This window comes from Felis catus, chromosome B2 (genome assembly GCF_018350175.1).
Source record: "Felis catus isolate Fca126 chromosome B2, F.catus_Fca126_mat1.0, whole genome shotgun sequence".
NCBI classification, from domain to species: Eukaryota; Metazoa; Chordata; class Mammalia; order Carnivora; family Felidae; genus Felis; species Felis catus.
The window spans coordinates 51,758,993-51,779,863 of NC_058372.1; the positions used below are offsets into that span (position 1 = coordinate 51,758,993).

The 20,871-nt window shown below is 35.8% G+C and overlaps 1 protein-coding gene across 1 annotated transcript in view; it reads left to right on the forward strand.

Moving 5' to 3' along the window:
• TINAG (tubulointerstitial nephritis antigen) overlaps window positions 1-20,247 on the forward strand; it is an 82,982-nt gene extending 62,735 nt beyond the window's left edge. The window contains exons 10-11 of the mRNA XM_006931811.3: window positions 10,089-10,134; window positions 19,600-20,247. Coding sequence (XP_006931873.1) covers window positions 10,089-10,134; window positions 19,600-19,734 — 181 coding nt within the window. The 3' untranslated portion in view covers window positions 19,735-20,247. The remainder of the gene's footprint in view (window positions 1-10,088; window positions 10,135-19,599) is intronic.
• Window positions 20,248-20,871: the final 624 nt, after the last annotated feature.

The following is a 20,871-nucleotide window of genomic DNA, read 5'->3' on the forward strand; positions in this document are numbered from 1 at the left end:
TGGGGAACACAAGTAGGTGAATAAGGATGAGATGGGAAGGAGAAATGTGATTGTAAGAGCAAATGATTAATTTCTTTGGTAAATGTGATAAAAGTGTCTTGGCCTTAGATAATATGATTGTTTTTGTACCAAGAAGGCCATATAAGTAGTAGGAGTTTGGTCACAGAGCCTTTAACTCTACTGGATTGTGTAAAATCAGCATGCTTGGAAAGAATAATTTCTTTGTTGGTAAACATGAAGGAAAGACAGTACATAAACAAATGGTTCCATTGAGGGAAATGATTATAGGCAATTTATTAGATTTATGAAGAACTGGGGCAATGGGTTATGCCAAGGCTGAGAATGGCTTTTCGTAATCGGGAAAGTATACTTTACCTTCTTGGTGAATGAGTGTTAATGTCTGCGGATACTTCGAGCTTGGGGGGCCTATGTGATGGCATTTTACTAGCCCCCAGTAGAGTGCTTCCTTCTAAATTTAGCTTCAATTCTTTTTTGTGATTTTGTTTTATAAACTAATACCTTCTTTGGTAGGTGTTCCCCTCAAAATTTCAAATGTGACAGAATTTACGTGGAGGTTAAGTAAAATAAATGTTTATGGATTTCTAGAGATGTGTGGTGGGGGAGGGGATATCAGGAATAGGAAGTACAGTGGCTTCTGACTTTCTGTCAGCTGGAGTATGGAACAGTTGTTCCTTGAAACAGAGAGCACTTTCAGGGTAATCACTGTAATTTTTAGAAAGCAAATTATTAAACGCTTACCTCTTCAGAATCTAGGATCAAGATTTTATCCTGTGTTCCAGGAATATGATACATATGACAATTCTGATAAATGAATGGATTGGCAGGTTTTGTTAAAAGGCATATGTTGCTATGGCAATTTACAATGTCTTCTCTAAACAGAAACATGTAGGATATAACAGACTACTTTAGTAAGACTAAAAAGAAAGTCAGGCCAAGTCTACATTACAATAAAAAGGGAAAGGTTGCAGAAATATAAATTTAAATATAAATTTCTGAATGGATACTACTTGTGATATTAAGTGACAGCTTTGATGATTTATTTTGAGCCTCAAATGAATGCAGTAAATATTATTTTCCATCCCCATTATTGTTATGATTATATTCATTAAATTTCAGGATACAAGTGAGATGGTTGGGTATGATGAACGCAACATTGACTGGAATATTGTTATAATGGCCAAACTGTTCTTTGTGCCTTCAACCCTATACTTTTCCATTTTAATCTATCTTTATTCACCATCACGAGTTTTACTTTTTTATGGTTGTTTACAATCCTCCTCCTTCCAAACCTTTCGTGATACCTCTTTGAATGAGCACAGAGTAGCTCTAGGCGTTATTTCATGCTCTTTTCTCAGGCCTGTCCTCCTTTTCTCTTGGCATTACCCACACGCTATTCAAGGCCTGTATGCCTTCTCTCATTTCAACTATAAATGATTCCACCCATTTCTGTCTTTTGCTAGTTCTATTGTTTACTGCTTGTGTTATTAGTTGTGCTTGTACCAATTTATTCACTTACCGTACAGTTTGAAATGTTACTTAACCTCCTTGAGCCTTAGTTACTTTACCTATGAAGCAAAGAAATTGGAGTGGAGGGGCACCTGGATGGCTCAGTTGGTGAAGTGTCTAACTCTTGATTTCGGCTCAGGTCATGATCTCTGGTTTGTGGGATTGAGCCCCATGCCCAGCTCCACACTGACAGCAGGGAGCCTGCTTGCGATTCTCTCTCTCTCCCTCTCTCTCTGCCCCCCCCCCCGTCTCTCAAATTAAATGCATAAAGTTTAAAAAAAAAAGAAATTGGAGGAGAGTCAGATTAATTCTTTGTGCCTTTTGGTCTTGACAACTCAACTCTGCCATTAGCTCACAGAGATAATATGTAAATAAATGAGCTTTATTTTTCCCATAAAACTTTATTTATGATACAGGCAGTGGGTCAAATTTAGCTTGAGTCATAGCCTGGATTATACTATAATCTCCGAGTCTCCTGAAGTGCTGAGATTTTATGAGAAGATCAACCATTTCTATTCCTAACATCAAAGGACTGAAGTTTTCCCTAGAAGTATATCTTCATAAGATACTACCCTAGTTAATTGTCATTGTTGATGATGGATAGTTTTGATCTTGTACTCTCTCTCCTAAGTGCATTTCACATGATTGTGAACATCTTTACCTGTATTCTGTCAATATATTATATACAGGGCTTTCGTTCTTTTAGTACCCCAGCAGACCATTATGACCAGAGCATATCTGGGCACAACTGTGTTGTTATTTTCTTCTATACTCCTTTTTATAGGTCAAATTATGTGTGGTATTATACTTACAATATTTTCGCTTCCTGAAATATCAGGATAGGATAGGATAAGCAATATAACAGCAACTCAGTAAATAGTATTGGTAAAATGATTAATTAATATTAGGAATACACAATCATCTCTGACATTTTCATGCAAAAAATATTTGATTTTTCACAAATCTCCATCTGCTTCTCCAAACTATGACAAAATTGGTAGTCCCTTGGCAGAACATATCAATAAAAGTATCTGGTCTTAGATTGAGTAAACCTGACTTGATTTAATTTTGCTTCAGTGGAAAATGAAGGGAGATGGGGAATGCCCTCATCTGATTTTGCTTTCCCGTACAATCTATTTTGTTTCATCTTTGAGCTAGCATTAATTAGTACCCCCTAAAGCTCTCTATCTTGTTCAACATTGCTATACTCACTAGGCCTGACTATTTTTCTGAATGAAGTTACAAAGTGTCTCTGGTAGAACATTCATAAGGCAACAAAAGTCTGCTTATCTTTGCCTCATTCTTACTGTACTAATCTTCCAAATGTTTGTGTAAAGGGAGCTGAGAGTCTATCTATCTACAATCTCACCTTTAAAAACAAAATTCTATATCCAGAGTAGTCATATCATTGTTACTGGTTTGAGGCTCATCTGGTGGTTTTTTTATACTTATATCCTATCTGACTTTCATTTCCTTAATAAGAAGGGTTCCATATCAGGCTCTCTTATATATTTGTTCCCTGTTTTCCTCCTAAATTTCCTGTTCTAGTAGGATGTACTGCATAAGATTTCTTTACACATTCACTGTCCAAAACTTTCTTTTTTATCTGTGTGGATCTATAATCACTAATACAGAATTGGTCTGCCCAGAAAACATGAATTTGAATTCCTATTGTCAGTCTACTGGGCCCAGAATAGACTGGGCTGGGATCCCAGAAGTGGTAAATTGTCGGATGCATTGCAACATTTCGGTCTAGATGATTCTGCTACAGTGTATTACACCTACCATCAATATAAAATAAAACTTTTTTTTCCTTGTAACTCTAGATTCTTAGATGAATGTTAGATCTGCTTTAAACAACTTGATTCTTGAACAGAGGTGATCTTGACATGTGAGTTAAGAGATAATATTCTCAGAGAAATATTCCACAATCTTTAGAAAGGCTCTTTCACAATTTCTTTATATAGTAAGCTTTCCTTGGTTCTTACAGTATTTTACCTGTCAGAAACCCTGAAAAGTCATGAATTTAAAGGTTAACATGCAGAATCACCGTAAGTAGAGAGAACTCAAAAGTAGATGAAGCCACTCTGTAATTACAGTCTTAGGCAATGACACGTTGACCTGATCATCAGGAACACATCTCTGTGCAATGTGAAGTGCACACATAACACCACTTTGGATGCACCTGTTCATTCAACATTGAAATCCTAGAGTTAATCTCGACTCTTTCTTTTCCCTATCAATACGAACTGGCCAACAAATTCCATCACGTTTTTAAACTTTTTGTTTAAATTCCAGTTAGTTAACACACAGTGTACTATTATTTTCAGGTGTACAATTCAGTGATTCATCACTTACCTACAACACCCGGTGCTCGTCACAAGTGCCCTCCTTAGTCCCCATCACCTATTTAATCTACCCTCCCCCACGACCCTGGCCCACCTCCCCATCTGTTTCTTCCCTATAGCTAAGAGTCTTGGTTTGCTTCTCTACTTTTTACCCCTATGTTCGTTTGTTTTGTTTCCTCAATTCCACATATGACTGAAACCCTATGGTATTTGTCTTTCTCTGACTGACTTGTTTCACTTAGCATAATACTATCCACCACTTTTATCTCCAAAATAGCTCTTGAATATGTGTCCTCCTGTTCATTCAATTCACTTCAATTCACTTGCTGCCAGTGTAGTTCAATTCACTTGCTCAACAAATATATATTTAGGGGTGACTCTGAATGTCAGTCACTGTTCTAGGTGTTGGAGATACAGGTGTTAAAAGAATGAACAATATTTCATTTATGGGTCTTATATTCTCATTCAGAATTTCATTATATCTTGCATTAATGACCAACATTCATCTAATGCTACCTTCCTTCCTCTGGAATCTATCTCTCATGCTAACACCACCGTTGTCTCTCTGAAAGAATATCTGGATAATGTCATTACCATATTAGAACGACTCTTGGCCCCAACTTTATAAATGCTAAGGTTGGTGGTTATGAGTTCTCATGATGGCTTGAGCTAAATGTGCTTTCCTAACTTGATTTCCTGCTGCTCCCTTCACTGTTCTCCAGTCCCACAGGACTAAGTGCTGCTCTTAGAATAGGCTAAGATGAAGTTTTACTGGCTCTTGGTTGACTTTGCACTTACTGTGCCTAAAACTCTACACTTCCTTTTGTACCTCAAGAATTTCTACTCAGTTCTGTGAAGGGAGCTGTCTTTGCCTTCTGCAGACAGCTAATTTCTATGTCTGCAACCAATAGAAAAATAAAAATAAAACATGCTTTTATAAAAGCAGCAATTATGGATTCAAATGAATTTTGGGTTCAAGTTATTTTCTACTTATGTTTCATTTTCCTCCCATTAGATATATTTCTCATTCCGTACTGGAAGCCAATAGGTCTCAGACATCCTCAGGGAACGTGGTGTAACAGCAGCCCGGATTTTTTCAAAACAAGCATTTTCCCAGGTGTCACTCAATTTTTAGAGAAAAGAAGTACCAATGGGTCTTAAATAATTGAAACAATCACTCTCATTAGATTGCCAGCTTCTTGAAGGCAACAGATATATCTTCTTTGTACTACACAATAGTTTGCTGAATAAAGGCAGAAATAAGTGGATGACGTACACAAGACACCCTGTGCTTTTTTTTTTTGAAAGAGATATTTATGGGAATATACATATTACTTTAAGAAATTTGTACCTTCGGCTCTCTTAGTTACCATATCCAATATGACCACCACTGAATGTATGGCCCTCAAACAAAAAAATCAACCCAAACCAAGGGACAAACAACAACAGCAACAACAGCAACAGCAATGGCAACACTATGATTTAAAATCCTATTCAAAGTAGTTATAGTAGTTATTCAGATCCAATAATTTTAGTATCTAGAAATAGCTTAAAATACGGTTTTCAGAAAATGTAGTATTGATTAGCACAGTTATCTGAAAAGAACAAAATCCTTGTTAAAGAGAACATGTATAATGAAATTCATAACATTAGTACCTGAGCGATACAAAATTTTACATCATTCTTTAATGGGTTTTAAGTTTCACTCCACAGAATTTATGGTCTCTCCAGAAAGACTCTTGATATTAGGCAAAAAGTCGTATTTCCAGAGCTATCTAAAAGTGGGCAAATAAGATGAATACAACAGGAAGAGCTTAAATGATCACATGCTTGAAGTGAGACCTGTAAACATAGACTCACCATCCATTCTCAGGCGTCCTCAACAAATGCAGTACAATAGTTGCCCAGATTTTTCTCAATAGTAGCATTTTTCCAGATGTCACTAAAGTTTGTGAGAAAAGAAGTATTAATGGGTCTCAAATAATTGGAACAATTTAACTTAATGGGGTAGAAAAATGCAGAAGAACAATCTAAAGTTCATGTGAAGTAGAAGTTTTTAAAGAAAAGCTACTATCAAGATCTTTGAAACTTGTGACCCTATTGTATAATTTGTTTTAAATTAGCAGGGTTAAGGAAACATTCTCAACAGATTAAGGTTATGGTCCTGGTCTAACTAAAATGTTTATGAATAGTCCTTAAAATGAAATTGTATAACTGAATAAAGAAGAGGATAAATAATTTAGAGTCTGTATGAATGTAATGAAGACCCTTATGTCTTCAAAGATAGCCATTGGTTTACAAGAGGATATCTGTGAAAATAAATACTATTTCTAGAAATTTCAGCCTACTGTATAATGGCAAGCCAAAGTCTAGTACCACAATTCAGAAATATAACTGCAACTATATACATATACATATATACAGAGAGAAAGAAAGAGAGAGAGGGAGGGAGGGAGAGAGACACACACACACACACAGAGAGAGAGAGAGAGAGAGAGAGAGAGAGAGAGAGAGAGAGATGCCCTTCATAGACCAAGAAGAGAGGATCTCTCTCCTATAAATGAACAATATAAGTAGTCTTCTTGCTTTGTACCAATTAACCTTTATTTTTGTTTGGGTAAAGGTTTTAATTACATGAATTTGCTATGATAGCAGTGGGAATTCTCCTAGGGCAAAGTGGTCTTTCCCAGCCTTTCAGAGGCCATGAGATATTTAGAAAACAACCCATAGGTGTATTTCTCTGTAATACCCCACTGCGACTTTATGGGTTGATTACCATCTTAGAAACTGTGTAAAAAAGATACAGGCAAGAAAAGATAACTGAAATTTGCAGTGCAAACATTAGACCCGGTGGTGGATGGACCTTGCTTGTCACTTGACATAGAGGCTGTAACATAGGGAACTGTACAATAGCTTCCTTGGTGAGGTGTGATATTTTCTCTTTATCTGAATTTTACATAATGGTTAGTATCTTTTGTATATAATTTCCTTTCACAAGCATCCTAGTTTCTGAAACTCTGAAAGTCAGCGGCCTTCCTTTCTTCTTCCTCTCTCACCTCTATTTCAAGACTTCATTTTCTTCTCTGTCCATTTTGAGACTGTTTGTAATACTCTGAATGTTGGCATTCTCTCTGAGCTACAAAAGTATTTCAACTAATGCCTGTAAAGTTGTAACAAGCAGTAGTGTTTCCTGAGGCGTATAGCAACCCCAAGACATTGATAGATTTGCAAAACAAGAATTATTGCTGTCTATTATATCATTGAAAATATTATTTAGATAATCGCAACAAAATGTAGGGAATGTATGAAAAACACGAGCCATTGAACAAAAGTTAAAATAGTCATTTGTATTTCTTAGATGTCTCCAAACTGAGGTAGTTTAACTTGAGTTTAGCCTGGGTGGCTCAGTTAAGCATCCGACTCTTGATTTGTTTGGTGATACTAGAATAAGACAATTACATTCTTAAGTGTCTTCTCCCTTGTGAGAAAATGTTCTGTTTCCTTAAATTTAGTCTCTGATCTGTTGGTAGTGGAATTATGTGTAGTTATTATTTTGCTGAATCTTAACCCCACGTGCAGTTGTCGATTTTCTGTCCCCAGTGTCTCAGTAGTTCTGGGAGTGCGAAGGGGCATCGGAAATGGACTAGACAACAAACGCAGTACTCATCTTAGGGCGTATTATTCCTGTGTGTCTTTTTACCTCCCTCTGTCGAGGACTACTTTGTCTTCCCACGCACAGTCGTCAATGCGTTGGAGCCCAAGAAGTTAGAAAGATCTTAGAAAAGGGAAAGGACACATTTGGGGTATTCCCTTCTGAGTGGTATTTAGTGTGTTTTATGCAATATGTAGCTGTAGTGCAGTAGCTGTCTCTGGTTTTTAAATTTACCTGAATCCAGTGTGAGAGCTGAGCTTGGACAGATCTGAGTGACAGAGAATTATCCTTTCAATTATTCCTCCTGCTTTTTTTTTTAATGTTTCTTTATTTATTTTTGAGAGACAGAGAGAGCACACGTGAGGGAGGGGCAGAGAGAGAGAGAGAGAGAGAGAGGGAGACACAGAATCCAAAGCAGACTCCAGGCTCCCAGCTGTCAGTGTGGGGCTCGAACTCACCAACCATGAGATCATGACTTGAGCCCAAGTAGGACACTTAACTGACTGAGCCACCCAGATGCCCCAACTCCTACTGTTTCTTGATCACGGCTTAATTACTGGATCAAGCTTGTCCTGTCTGGATACCTCTTTTTTGCTTGGGCTTGCTTTCTTAGAAGGCTCTATCTTTCCTCAAACCAAAGTGCCCTGAACTTCTCACCGTATTTGGTGGAATCTCAGATATGGGATTCCTCTCCTGCCTGTTTTATTTTGGACAGATACATCTTAGATGTCCTTAGATACATCTAATTTTTTCTTGTATTTTATGTAAATAGCTAAAGTAACTAGTAGCCGGAGCACCTGGAAGGAAGTTTGATTGAGGTAAATGCTTTCTGAAATTGTTAGGATAGTTATGATGAATGAGTAGAAAATGGGCAACTTGAAGTTTCAGATATGACCTACTCCTTGAAGTACGGAATGACCTTTGAAGATCTGGAGGCACTTATGATTTTCACTGGTGATAGCTTTTTATACAAGAGTTACAAGGATGTAAATACAATTTTAAAACCGCAGAATAGGGGCACCTGAGTGGCTCAGTCAGTTAAGCGTCCGACTCTTGACTTCAGCTCAGGACATGATCTCATGGTTTGTGAATTCAGACCCTGCATTGGTCTCTGGGCTGACAGTGTGGAGCTTGCTTGAGATTCTGTCTTTCCCTCTCTCTGTGCCCCTCTCCTGCTTGTTCTCTATCTCTCTTTTAAAATAATTAAAAAATTTAAAAAATTAATTTAAAAAAACCCTGCAAAATGTTTTTCAGAATTAAACTAGCTTGAACTTACACATTAAACTACCCAGAATATTTGAAACCTTAAACTATTCCAGTCTACTATTGCTGTATGTAGCAGAAAACCAAGAGAGAGATGGGGACCAGGGCAATGACCACTCCTAGCCTCGATCGGAAAAAAAATGAAGAAAAGTTGTTCTTCAGTGTTATCCCAACTTCCACGTCATTTTTCCCCTCCCTTTTTTGTGTCAAACGATCTAAATGCATTAATGTATTTTCTTGAATGCCATGATCCCCACCATAAACCTGCCTTCTTAAGGCAATACCTCTGTGCTATGGTGCCATCATTGTATTCTGTACCCTATTAAAAACAGCTTTCTGGCAAATGGACATGTTGAAAATATTTGAATGGATGTGTATCTCTTCCAGATATAGGATACAGGGATTTAACTTTAAGGAACTCTGATGTTGAGATCTGGACTACAAGAGAGGGACTGGCAGGGCTGTATGCGGGCAGAATTGTAGTCTCCCAATCCATCACAGCACATGAACGTGGTAGTCCACATGTTTCCTCCACTTAACACTGTTGCTGTTCAGGACATGCTGCAGTTGGGGACTGTATATTTATTAGAGAGAAACATTCATTAGAGAGAAATGTAACGTGAAGAAGAACATGGGATTTGGAGCCTGTGCTTAACACCTCCCACTTTGTGATATCAGACAAGTCTTGTTATGTCATTAGTAGACAGAACATGTTACTAACATCTCCATCACTGGATTTAGTCAAGAGAAAACATGAGATATTTGGGAAGTTTGGATTCTTTGTGGATTGTTACATGCCACACTGAAAATGGACCAGTACTAGGAGTAAAACATTGGCTTTCCATACCTACATGTGTGAACAGAAATTCCACATTAGGTGCCTACCCATTTTATAAAATAATACACACATATACATATTTCATGAAAAATTCTTTTATTTAGGACATTCATCTGTATTTATATTATGTTTGTTGGCCGTCTTGGAGATTTTTAGTTTATGCCATTTAGAGTAGAGTTTCAGGGAGCTAGATATGAAGGGGAGACATCTTTAAATACTTTAAAAACCTCCATGCCCCAGTTGTCCTACAGTTTATTTTCTTTGACAAATGAGTATGATTTGGACATAGAGGAGTATATTGTGAGCAAGTAAATAAGGTTATGGTAAAAATGAAAACTGTGCAGGCACATTTTTGTAGGACGATGATGGCACTTCCATAGTAAAACAAGGTGCAAACATTTTATCAAAATGCAAATCAAACATTTTTAACCCTGTCAATATTTTTTATTATTATCTGTAGATGGGGCACACTGAAAGGGGCACAAGGACGGAAAGAAAAATTCTGGGTAGGTACCTCTTTCCAACTGCATTTCTACTGTGATGTGACTATTTTAGAATCATCTGTGTCTCTACCTCCTGGTTTGCATTATTTAGTCACTCTAAGTTACAGTGATATTGTTTGTAATAATGGTATTTTCTCCAGCAGAAAATTCTTTATAATCATTTCTATTAAAGTAACAGTTTTCCTCAGTTCCTCTTATTTCACATTATAAAAGAAGAAAAAGTGTTTTTTCTTCAAAGCAAGAATAAACAGGAAAACATTGTGTTTTGTTATCATCCATGTTAAAGTAATGGCTAGACTTCTATCATATGTCAGTTTTGTGTTCTCACATTATTTTTGCTATGGATGGTGCCTTTGTAATGTTAGTATCAATATTAGGTATTGATATAAAGTATACATATTTCCCATAGTGGTAAAGTGCTTTATTTTTGCTTTTGCCAATTATAACAAATACATGTTCCTTCACTGAGAAAGAAACAATGTCTAGTATAAAAATTAATAGAAAGTTACACATAAGAAACATTTTAAAGAGGACTGGAACATATTATCTCAAATATCCAATTAATTACAATAAACTTTGATGAATTGTTCCAGGTCCTTATATTATATGCATTTTAATTTTAATTTCTGCAAAAAGGCAGAAATAGAATGAATAGGTAATGGTAATTATTATGAAATTTGAATTTGAATATATACAGTAGAGGGCATATTATAACTTATAGACCTAAATATTAGGAGTGATAGTCATCAGAGTGACTCATATGTGGTCACCTCTTATATTTGTCTTGTTGACAAATGGAAGCATTTTGCTTTTAAGTAAAATGATGCTTCTTTGTATTTAAACTGAGATTTCTTGGAGCACCTGGGTGGCTCAGTCAGTTAAGCATCTGACTCTTGATTTCAGTTCAGGTCATGATCTCATGATTGGTGAGTTTGAGCCCTGCATTGGGCTTTGTACTGACAGTGTGGAGCCTGTGTGGGATTCTCTCTTCCTCTCTCTCTCTCTCTCTCTCTCTCTCTGCCCCTCCCCTGCTCTTGCTCACGTGCTCTCTGTCTCAAAATAAATAAACTTAAAATAACCTTAACTTTGTTAAATATCATTATCTTCATGAAAATAAGGTTTGCAGTAGCCAATAATTAACATTAATGCTACATAGCTAAAATTCATAATTTGTGAAAGGGGATATATTGTTTGAATGCCTACAATTAAGTTTCTGTATAGGATTACTACTAAATGAGTTTAAACAGTTATTCAGTATCATAATATCAGTATCATAATAATATAATATTTACAGGCAAAAACAAATAATTTGGTTAATGTATTGAATTCACAACAGTTTTTAGCATTTAGCACCTGATACACCTGATAGCTATTTGTGGAGTGAATATGAATGAAAGTGCAAACAAACAAACAAACAACTTTCTGTGACCCTCTCACCTTCAACCTCATGGAGATAGAGCCTCGTGGATGGTGTACACATACATGCACATGCATGCACATACAGACACACACACAGACATACACAAATGTACATATACTCGCTCATTCTCATATATTCAACACATACATGCATGCCATCCTTTTAGATTACTTTTGTTGCAATTCCTATCAATTCTAAACTTACTACTTATCTAAAATTTTCCAAGAAAACTATTTCGTGGGCATAAAATCAGGATTTCTTTCTGCTGTGACTCTTTTAGATAAATTGATTAATATCACTGGTAGGAATATAAGAATCAAATTTAAAAATTATCATATTTTATTAAATTGAACATTTTATTGAATTGAATTGAATTGAATTGAATATTTTCTCCACCTAACTGTATCCTCATCTTGGACCAGTATTGTATCTGCCTTACTAACTACTATATCCAAAGGACAGAGCAGAGTGACTGGTACATAATGGGTATCTACGCAATGCTTGTTGCTTGACTGAATGAATAACATTGATCTATGCAATCAGGAAAAATTAGTCAGGTCACTAAAATAGTTTTCATTTTACATAAAAATTAATATTTGGGTTAATTAAAATATGAAATTCTTATTTAGTACTAGTGTTTTGCAAGAATTATGAAGGGTCTGAGATGTTATCCGACTTGAATTAAGAAACATGGGTCAGAAGAAAAGAGTACTTTACTGATGCTTACATCCAGATCAGTAGCCAGATGTCACCACATAAGTCCTCACACTTCAGTCTGGCAGTCATAAGAGGCAACAATGTTTTTCCATACAAGTAGCAGCTGATACCTCATAAATGAGGGACAGAGAACAATGGATTTTCTCCATTTATATAGTGGAGACAGGCAACCTCCTCCTTTCCTGCAAGGAACAAAAAAAAATATTCTATTAAAATGGGATGGAAAGGGCCCTATGTTCTTACCCTTTCCCTTAGGAATATAAATATGTCTTTGCAAGGGTCAGATAAATACAGATAATGTCTCCAAATGCTGAACTTCATCCTTTTTTAACATGTAAAAACCAAGAGAGATAATGTTCCAGTACTCCTGGCACCATGGGGCTTAATTTAAGACCTTGTCTGGTCTCTGACTCTTTGGCCCTCTTGTGGAGATAAGAGAAGTTTTATTACCCTTTTGGATCAGATCAATTAACTAGACAAATGGCTACAGATCTAATTCTCATTGAATGTGAAGATAAAATATTTCTGACAGAAGTGAAAGCAAATATTCTGTGTCTCTATGTCATATACACCCTTTGTGCACCAGTAGATTAGAGGGTTTTTTTGCAAGGGCACTGAGAAGTTCAGAAAAGTTTTATTGCCCCACAATTATATATGAACATTTAAAAATATTTACATGTAGGCCTATGATATAGTAAATTAAAAATTTAAAAAGTAGACGACTTCCACTACTGAGTAAAATTTAATACATAACAATAAGCCATATATAACACTAAGTTGAAAATAGTATCATAATTAATTTTCCAAACCATATTTTTATTTTATTTTTATTTTTTTAAATATATGAAATTTATTGTCAAATTAGTTTCCATACAACACCCAGTGCTCATCCCAAAAGATGCCCTCTTCAATACCCATCACCCACCCTCTCCTCCCTCCTACCCCCCATCAGCCCTCAGTTTGTTCTCATTTTTTAAGAGTCTCTTTGGCTCTCTCCACTCTAACCTCTTTTTTTTTCCTTCCCCTCCCCCATGGGTTCCTGTTAAGTTTCTCAGGATCCACATAAGAGTGAAAACATAGAGAAAGACAGATACCAAACCATATTTTTATAGAAACGAGAGAGCTGAATATGGGGACGATTTTCCATACTGTGAACATTCGGTAGGTCTGGGTTTAAGCTGAATGTTACATTTCAAATAAGGAGAGAGAGAGAGAGAATGAGAGAGAGAGAGAGAGAGAGAGAGAGTGAGTGAGAGACCTCTGGGAGATAGAAAATCCAGCTGAATTAGAATTTAGATGAACCCCAAACACAAAGCCATCTCTTTCCATGGAATATTTAATAAGTTGCTAGAACAGTGTGAGTAGCTAAGGAGGGGAATGAGAAGGCAGAGTGAAATCTGCAGCCTTGAAGACATTGTAGTAGGAGTCCCACTGGAAGAGAGCCTGAAACACACACATCATAGGCATAAACCCCAAATATAGGAAGAAAACCAGGAGTGGAATGAGTTTAACAAAAGCTTATCTCCAGCCCTGACCTGACTCAGTTTCTGCACAAATTGAGGTGATTAATTCCTCACCATATCTCTTTAGGAGAAGAAAGGGCTAAACTTCTTAGGAAAATAATACCCAGGTCAATCTATAATTATTAGGACAACATGTCCAGCTTACATTTAAAAACTCTGAAATATGTGAAGGAGAAAAATGTGACCAATAACTAAGGGGAAAAACTATCAATAGATAATACTTTAGATGTTGGCTTTAAAAGAGCCATTGTAAAAATCATTTTTAAAATATGGATGAAAGATCGAGACTTAAAAAAATTAATATTCATTTTTTTGAGAGACAGAAAGACAGAGTGTGAGCAGTAGAGGGGTGGAGATAGAAGGAGACACAGAATCCAAAGAAGGCTCCAGTCTCCAAGCTGTCAGTGCAGAGCCCAACATGGGGCCCAAACTCACAAACCACAAGATCATGACCTGAGTTGAAGTCAGCTGCTTAACTGATTGAGCTATGCAGGTGCCCCATGAAAGATGGAGACTTTTAACAAAGGACTTAAATATATATATAAATGAATTATTGAATTGGTGAGTGCAATGTTTGAAATTAAGAACTTGCTGGATGGGTTAAATGGCAAACAGAATTAGTGATCTTAAATAAAAGTCAATGAAATTTGTAGTACACAGAGAAAAACAATGAAAGAACGAAATACAGAACAATGTGAATACAAAAGGTAGGACACAATCAACAGTTTAACAGACATGTAATTGTATTCTCAGAAGGATTAAGAGAGAGAGAGAGAGAGAGAGGGAGAGAATGAGTCAGAATCAATGTTTGTTTATTTATTTATTTATTTATTTATTTATTTAATTTTTTTTAACGTTTATTTATTTTTGAGACAGAGAGAGACAGCATGAACGGGGGAGGATCAGAGAGGGAGGGAGACATAGAATCGGAAACAAGCTCCAGGCTCTGAGCTGTCAGCACAGAGCCCAATGCGGGGCTCGAACTCACGGACTGCGAGATCATGACCTGAGCTGAAGTCGGACCCTTAACCGACTGAGCCACCCAGGCGCCCCGATATTTAAAAACTTAATAGCCAATAGTTTTCCAAAACTGAAGGACATGAACCCAAAAATTCAGAGAGCTCAATAAACTCCAGGAAGGAGAAATAAAAAAAACAAAAAACAAAAAACAAAAAAAACTATGCCCAGGCATTTAATAATAAAACAATTGAAAGTAAATGATAAAAAGGAAAATTTAAAAATGGTAGAGCTTTTTAAATGATAGGTTAACCTCAGAAAAAATAGCCTAACTGATGGCTGGCTGGGGAAAGGATATCTTTAATAAATGATGTTGAGAAAAGTGTATTCAAAAGCAAAAGAATGAAAGTGGACCCCTTTTTCACACCATTTACAAAAATTAACACAAAATGGGTTAAAGATTTAAGTGTAAGACCTGAAACTGTGAAGACAACAGGGCATCACTCCTTAACATTGATCTTTGCAATGACTTCCAGGATAGGACACCAAAAGCACAAGTGGCAAAAACAAAAATAAACAAGTGGATTACATCAAACTAGAAAGCTTCCACACAGCAAGACAAAAACAAAACCAAAAGTAACAATAAAAGTCAACCTGGAATGGAGAAATTACTTGTAAATTATGTATTTGACAAGGAGTTGATATCCAAAATATTTAAGGAACTCATACAGTTCAGTAGCAAGAAAACAAATAATGAGATTAAAAACAAGCAAAGAATCTGAATACGCTTAGTTCCAAAGAAGATATAAAAATGGCCAACAGGTACATGAAACGTGCTCAATAGCACTAGTCATTATGGAACTGTAAACCAAAACTATCAAATATCACTTCACACCATCAGAATGGCTAAAATCAACAACACAAGAAACAACAAATGTTAGTTGTTGCACTGTTGGTGGGAATTCAAACTGGTGCAGCTACTCGGGAAAACAGTATGGAGACTTCTCAAAAGTTAGAACTACCCTGTGATCCAGCAATTACACTACTAGGTATTTACCTAAAGAATACAAAAATACTAATTCAAAGGGATACATGAACCCCAATGTTTGCAGCAGCATTATCTACAATAGCCAAATTATGGAAACAGCCCAGTGTCCATCAATAAATAATATGTGCTATATATGTGTAATGGAATATTAACCATGAAAAAAGAATGAATTCTTGCCATTTGCTTTATAGCTAGAGAGTATTATGATAAGGAAAAAGTCAGCCAGAGAAAGACAAATACCATATCATTTTACTCATGTGTAGAATTTAAAAAAGGAAACAAATGAACAAAGGGGAAAAAGGGAGGGAGCAAACTAAGAAACAGACTCTTAACTATAGAGAACAAACTGAAAGTTATCAGAGGGGAGGTGGATGGGGTGATGGGAAAATAGGTGATGGGGATTAAGGAGTGCGCTTGTTGTGATGAGCACCAGGTGTTGTATCAAAGTGTTGAATCACTATATTGTATACCTGAAACTGGTATTAAATTGTATGTTAACTAACTGGAATTTAAATGCAAACATTTAAAAAATTAACACCAAATCCTTCTCAAACTTTTTCAAAAATTTGAAGAGGAGGGAACCCTCTGAAACTCTTTTTACAAGGCCAGCATTACCCTGATACCAAAGCCAGAAAAGGTCACTACAAGAAAATAAAATATCCCTGATGAATAAAGATTCAACCCCCCCCCCAAAATAGTACTAGCAAACTGAATTCAACAGTACATTAAAGTGATCATAATTGTGAACAAAAGGATTCATGCCTGGGGTGTAAGTATGGTTCGGCATAAGCAAATCAATAAGTGTGACACATTACATTAATAAAATGAAAGATAAAAATTATATGATCATCTCAATAGATATAGACAAAGCATTTGACAAAATTCACATTCTTTACTGATTAAAAAATCTCAAAAATTGGGTTTAGAAGGAATATACCTCAACATAATAAAGGCCATATGTGATAAACACAGAGTAAATATCATATTCAATAGTGAAAGATTGAAAGCATTCACCCTATGATCAGGAACAAAACAAAGATGTCCACTCTTATCCTATTCAAGATAGTACTGGAAGTCCTAGAAAGAGCAATTAGACAAGAGAAAGAAACAAAAGGCATCCAAATCAGAATAGAAGAAATAAACTGTCTCTCTTTGCAGATAATATGATCATATATATATAAAATCCTAAAGACTCCATCAAAAAAACTATTAGAACTAATAAATCAACAAAGTGGCAGGATACCAAATCAACATACAAAAATCAGTTGTATTTTTATATACTAATGGTGAACTATTCTAAAAAATGTTTCATTTATGATAAAATAAAAAATATGTATACTTAGTATGCATTTAACCAAGGATGTGAAAGATCTGTATAAAAAAATTATAAGAAATTGATAAAAGAAATTAAAGAAGACACAAATAATGAAATGATATCCCATGTTCATGGATCAAAAGAATTAATATTGTTAAAATGTCCATACTACCCAAAACCATCTATAAATTCAATGCAATCCCTATCAAATTTCCAATGAAAATTTTCACAAAAATGAAAAATATCCTAAAAGTTGTTTGGAGCCACAAGAGACTCTGAACTGCCAAAGTAATCCTGAGAAAGATTACTGGAGGCATCACAAATTTTGATTTCAAATTTTACTTCAAAATTTTAATAGTCAAAACAGTACATTACTGGCATAAGAATAGACACACGGACCAATAGAACAAGATCAAGAGCCCAGGAAAAAACCCACTTACATATAATCAACTAATATTCGACAAAAAGACCAAGAAGAGGCAATGGAGAAAGGATAGTCTTTTCAATAACTGGTATTGAGAAAGGTGTTTAACCATATGCAGAAGAATGGAATTGAAACCCTATTGTACTCCACTCATAAAAATGAACTCAAAATGGATGAAAGACTTAAATCTAAGACTACAAATTACAAAGATACAGGAAGAAAACACAGGGGAAAATCTCCTTGATGTTGATCCTTGCAAAGATTGTTTGGATATGACACCAAAGATACAAAGATAAAAGCAAAAATCAACAAGTGGAACAAGGGCTTCTGCCTAGCAAAACAGTAAGTAAACTAAAAAGGCAACCAATGGGAGGAAACATTTGCAAACCATCTATCTGATATGGGGTTACTATCCAAAATATATACATAGGAACTCATGCAACTTAATAGCAAAAACCACACATAATCCAACTAAAAATGGGCAAAAGACGTGAATAGACAATTTCTCCCTGAAATAATACAAATGGCCAATAGATAGGTGAAAATGTATTCAATACCATTAGTCATCAGGGAAATGAAAATTAAAACCACAATGAAATATTACTTCGCACCTGTTAGAATAGCTAATATCAAAAAGACAGGAGAAAACAAGTGTTAGCGAGGATGTGGGGAGAAAGGAACACTCAAGTACTGTTGATGGGAATGGAAATTGGTGTGGCCACTGTGGAAAACAACTTGGAGTTCCCTCAGAAAATTAAAAAATAGAATTACCATATGATCCAGTAATCCCCCTTTTGGGAATATATCCTTCAGGGCTTTTTCTGCTACATTTACTTATTTACATTTACTCATGGTCAACTAACTCCCTTCCAGTCTTCAGGTTAATCATTATATACTCCATTAATGTTTTTCACCCCCTACCCCAAACACTTATTCAGGAAAGCTCTAAACCCCAGGAGACATTCTGGACCTAGTCTAATTTTTTAGTTAATCTCATATTTTAAAATCAAAAATAAAAGTAGAAAGAAAATGTTTAATTCTTATTGAATTTACTTCCTGAATATTTCTCAAATACTTTCTCTATTTCTCTTCCTAGTCCTCCCGCCCCTGTCAAGACATCAGACTTACTGGCTAGTTTACTAGCTAGTCTCCCTGCCTCTTGTGTTTACCCTCTTAAATCCATCCTTCTCATATCACATGGAGTAATATCATCAAAATATAAATGTGTCCACCTTGCTCTCCTACTGGAAGCACCTTAAGACCTTGTCATCATTTTCACCATTATTTTCTCAGTATGTATTTCCTTAACTCCCTTTCAGCCTCATAACCCACCAGCCTGTTTCTGTTTTATGATCTAATTACAATAATTTCATTGCTTCATTTCAGGGCTTCATGCTGCTCCATGCTTTGCTGTTGTGTATGCTTTTACTGGTTTCCTTTACCTGAATCTCCTTTCCTCCTGTTTTTATCTGGTTCATGTATTCCCAGGTTTTAATATGGATCACATATAGCACTTCTTCCATGATGACTTTTCTGAACCACCCAAATAAATGAGATGCCCCTCAGCTGTCTTCAGTAGCACCCTGTGCATAGTTCTACCCGAGTACTTGGCTTATGTTGTTGTCCTTCATTAGTTTAGCTTAAGCTCCCTGAACACAGAATAAGATATTATTTATCTTTGTTCCCCTGGTGCCTAGCACGGAGCAAATCACATAGGAGACACTATAATTGCAGCTTGTCTGACATCTTTTGATATGGCATTACGAATATATGTTACCATTATACGCATGGGAACTGAGAGGTTTTATACCAATTCTGGTTATTGTGAACTTGAGTGTGCATGCATATTGAAGTAACTGATAAATAATATAACTGTTTTATTCTTATTTAGAAAATATTTAGGCTCTTAATAATTGTGATCTATAACAAGTCAAAAGCATTTAAAGCTACATGAGTTCCTTGTGTTTTTATAGTCAGGATTAAATATCCAACTATGATACTCATCTTTTCTCTCTCTCTCTCTCTCTCTCTCTCTCTCTCTCTCTCTCTCTCTCTTTTCTGCAGATTGCTGCCAATTCCTGGGGAAAGTCATGGGGAGAGAATGGCTATTTCAGGATTCTTCGAGGAGTAAATGAATCTGACATTGAAAAGTTGATTATCGCAGCGTGGGGCCAACTGACAAGTTCAGATGAACCATAACATATCATTAAATTTCCATAAGGCCGTGCACTTAAGTAACCCCTTAAATTGAAATTAAGCAAAGCAAGGTTCTCTGTGACAGTGGAATCTTTGTCTCTCCACATTGTTATTATAATGTGCCTATTTTCTTGTTTCACCCCAGGCTCCCTGCTTCTGCTTCCTTCATATCACTAAGTATATAAAAACACTAACAGAGGACAGCAGAGTAGCTAAATGGCTTTAAGGTTCTCTGGCTGTCTTTTTCTTTCTCTCAAGATAGTATTCTTTTTGACTTTGATAGTTCACAAAAGTGTAACAGTGCTTGTCTTAAAAGTTCATGGTATTCCTTTGTAGAAATGAAGTAGTTTCTGTCTTTAACAAATGAGGATTTCAGACCAAAAAAAGCAGTGGAAATACCAATTTACCATTTTCATGATTTTGTTTCCAGGCAAAGAGTGCTGTCTTTATTCAAATCTTGCTGATAATTTGCCAAAAGCAATGGAAATAGATTAATTGTTTCTCTCAAAAAGCTAACATTTTGTTTCTTTTCATTTGTCTTAACCTAACTTGCAATCTTAACTGAAAAGGAAAGTAACTCTCCATAGGAAATAACTATTCTTTATGGTAGTTTACTCATTATACTGTGTAATGGCCTGTGCTCTAAAGAAGATGGTGTCTGGGAGGGAAAATTCACACCTCCTCTCTTGGTTCTTTTGGCTGGTGTACTAATTAAATTAAAAAGGACAGAGCAACAGAAAAACAAATGGAATTATGTATATACAGGGGCCCCATAAGAATATGAGACTCAAACAGGGGACTGAAGCAGGCAGCTTTTATACCTCTTAGACAATATAAATAAATACATACATACATACATACATACATACATACACACGTACATAAATTTCTGAAGAATTGACAAGACAAAGAAACCTAAGTTTGGGTACTAATTAGTGAAGAAACTAAACAGACCTTGTTTATATCATTTTCTCAGCCCTGAATATCCCATCCCTGGTGATCAGAATGTCTGTTTATTTCCTGTTTCAAGGAGGGTACTTTTCACATAGGAGATTAATTTGCTTTTTTCAGGGGGACAGAGAGGAGTGTCATTGTACTGGCTATTCTCAAACAACTTTAATTCAAAGTAATCTGTATGTC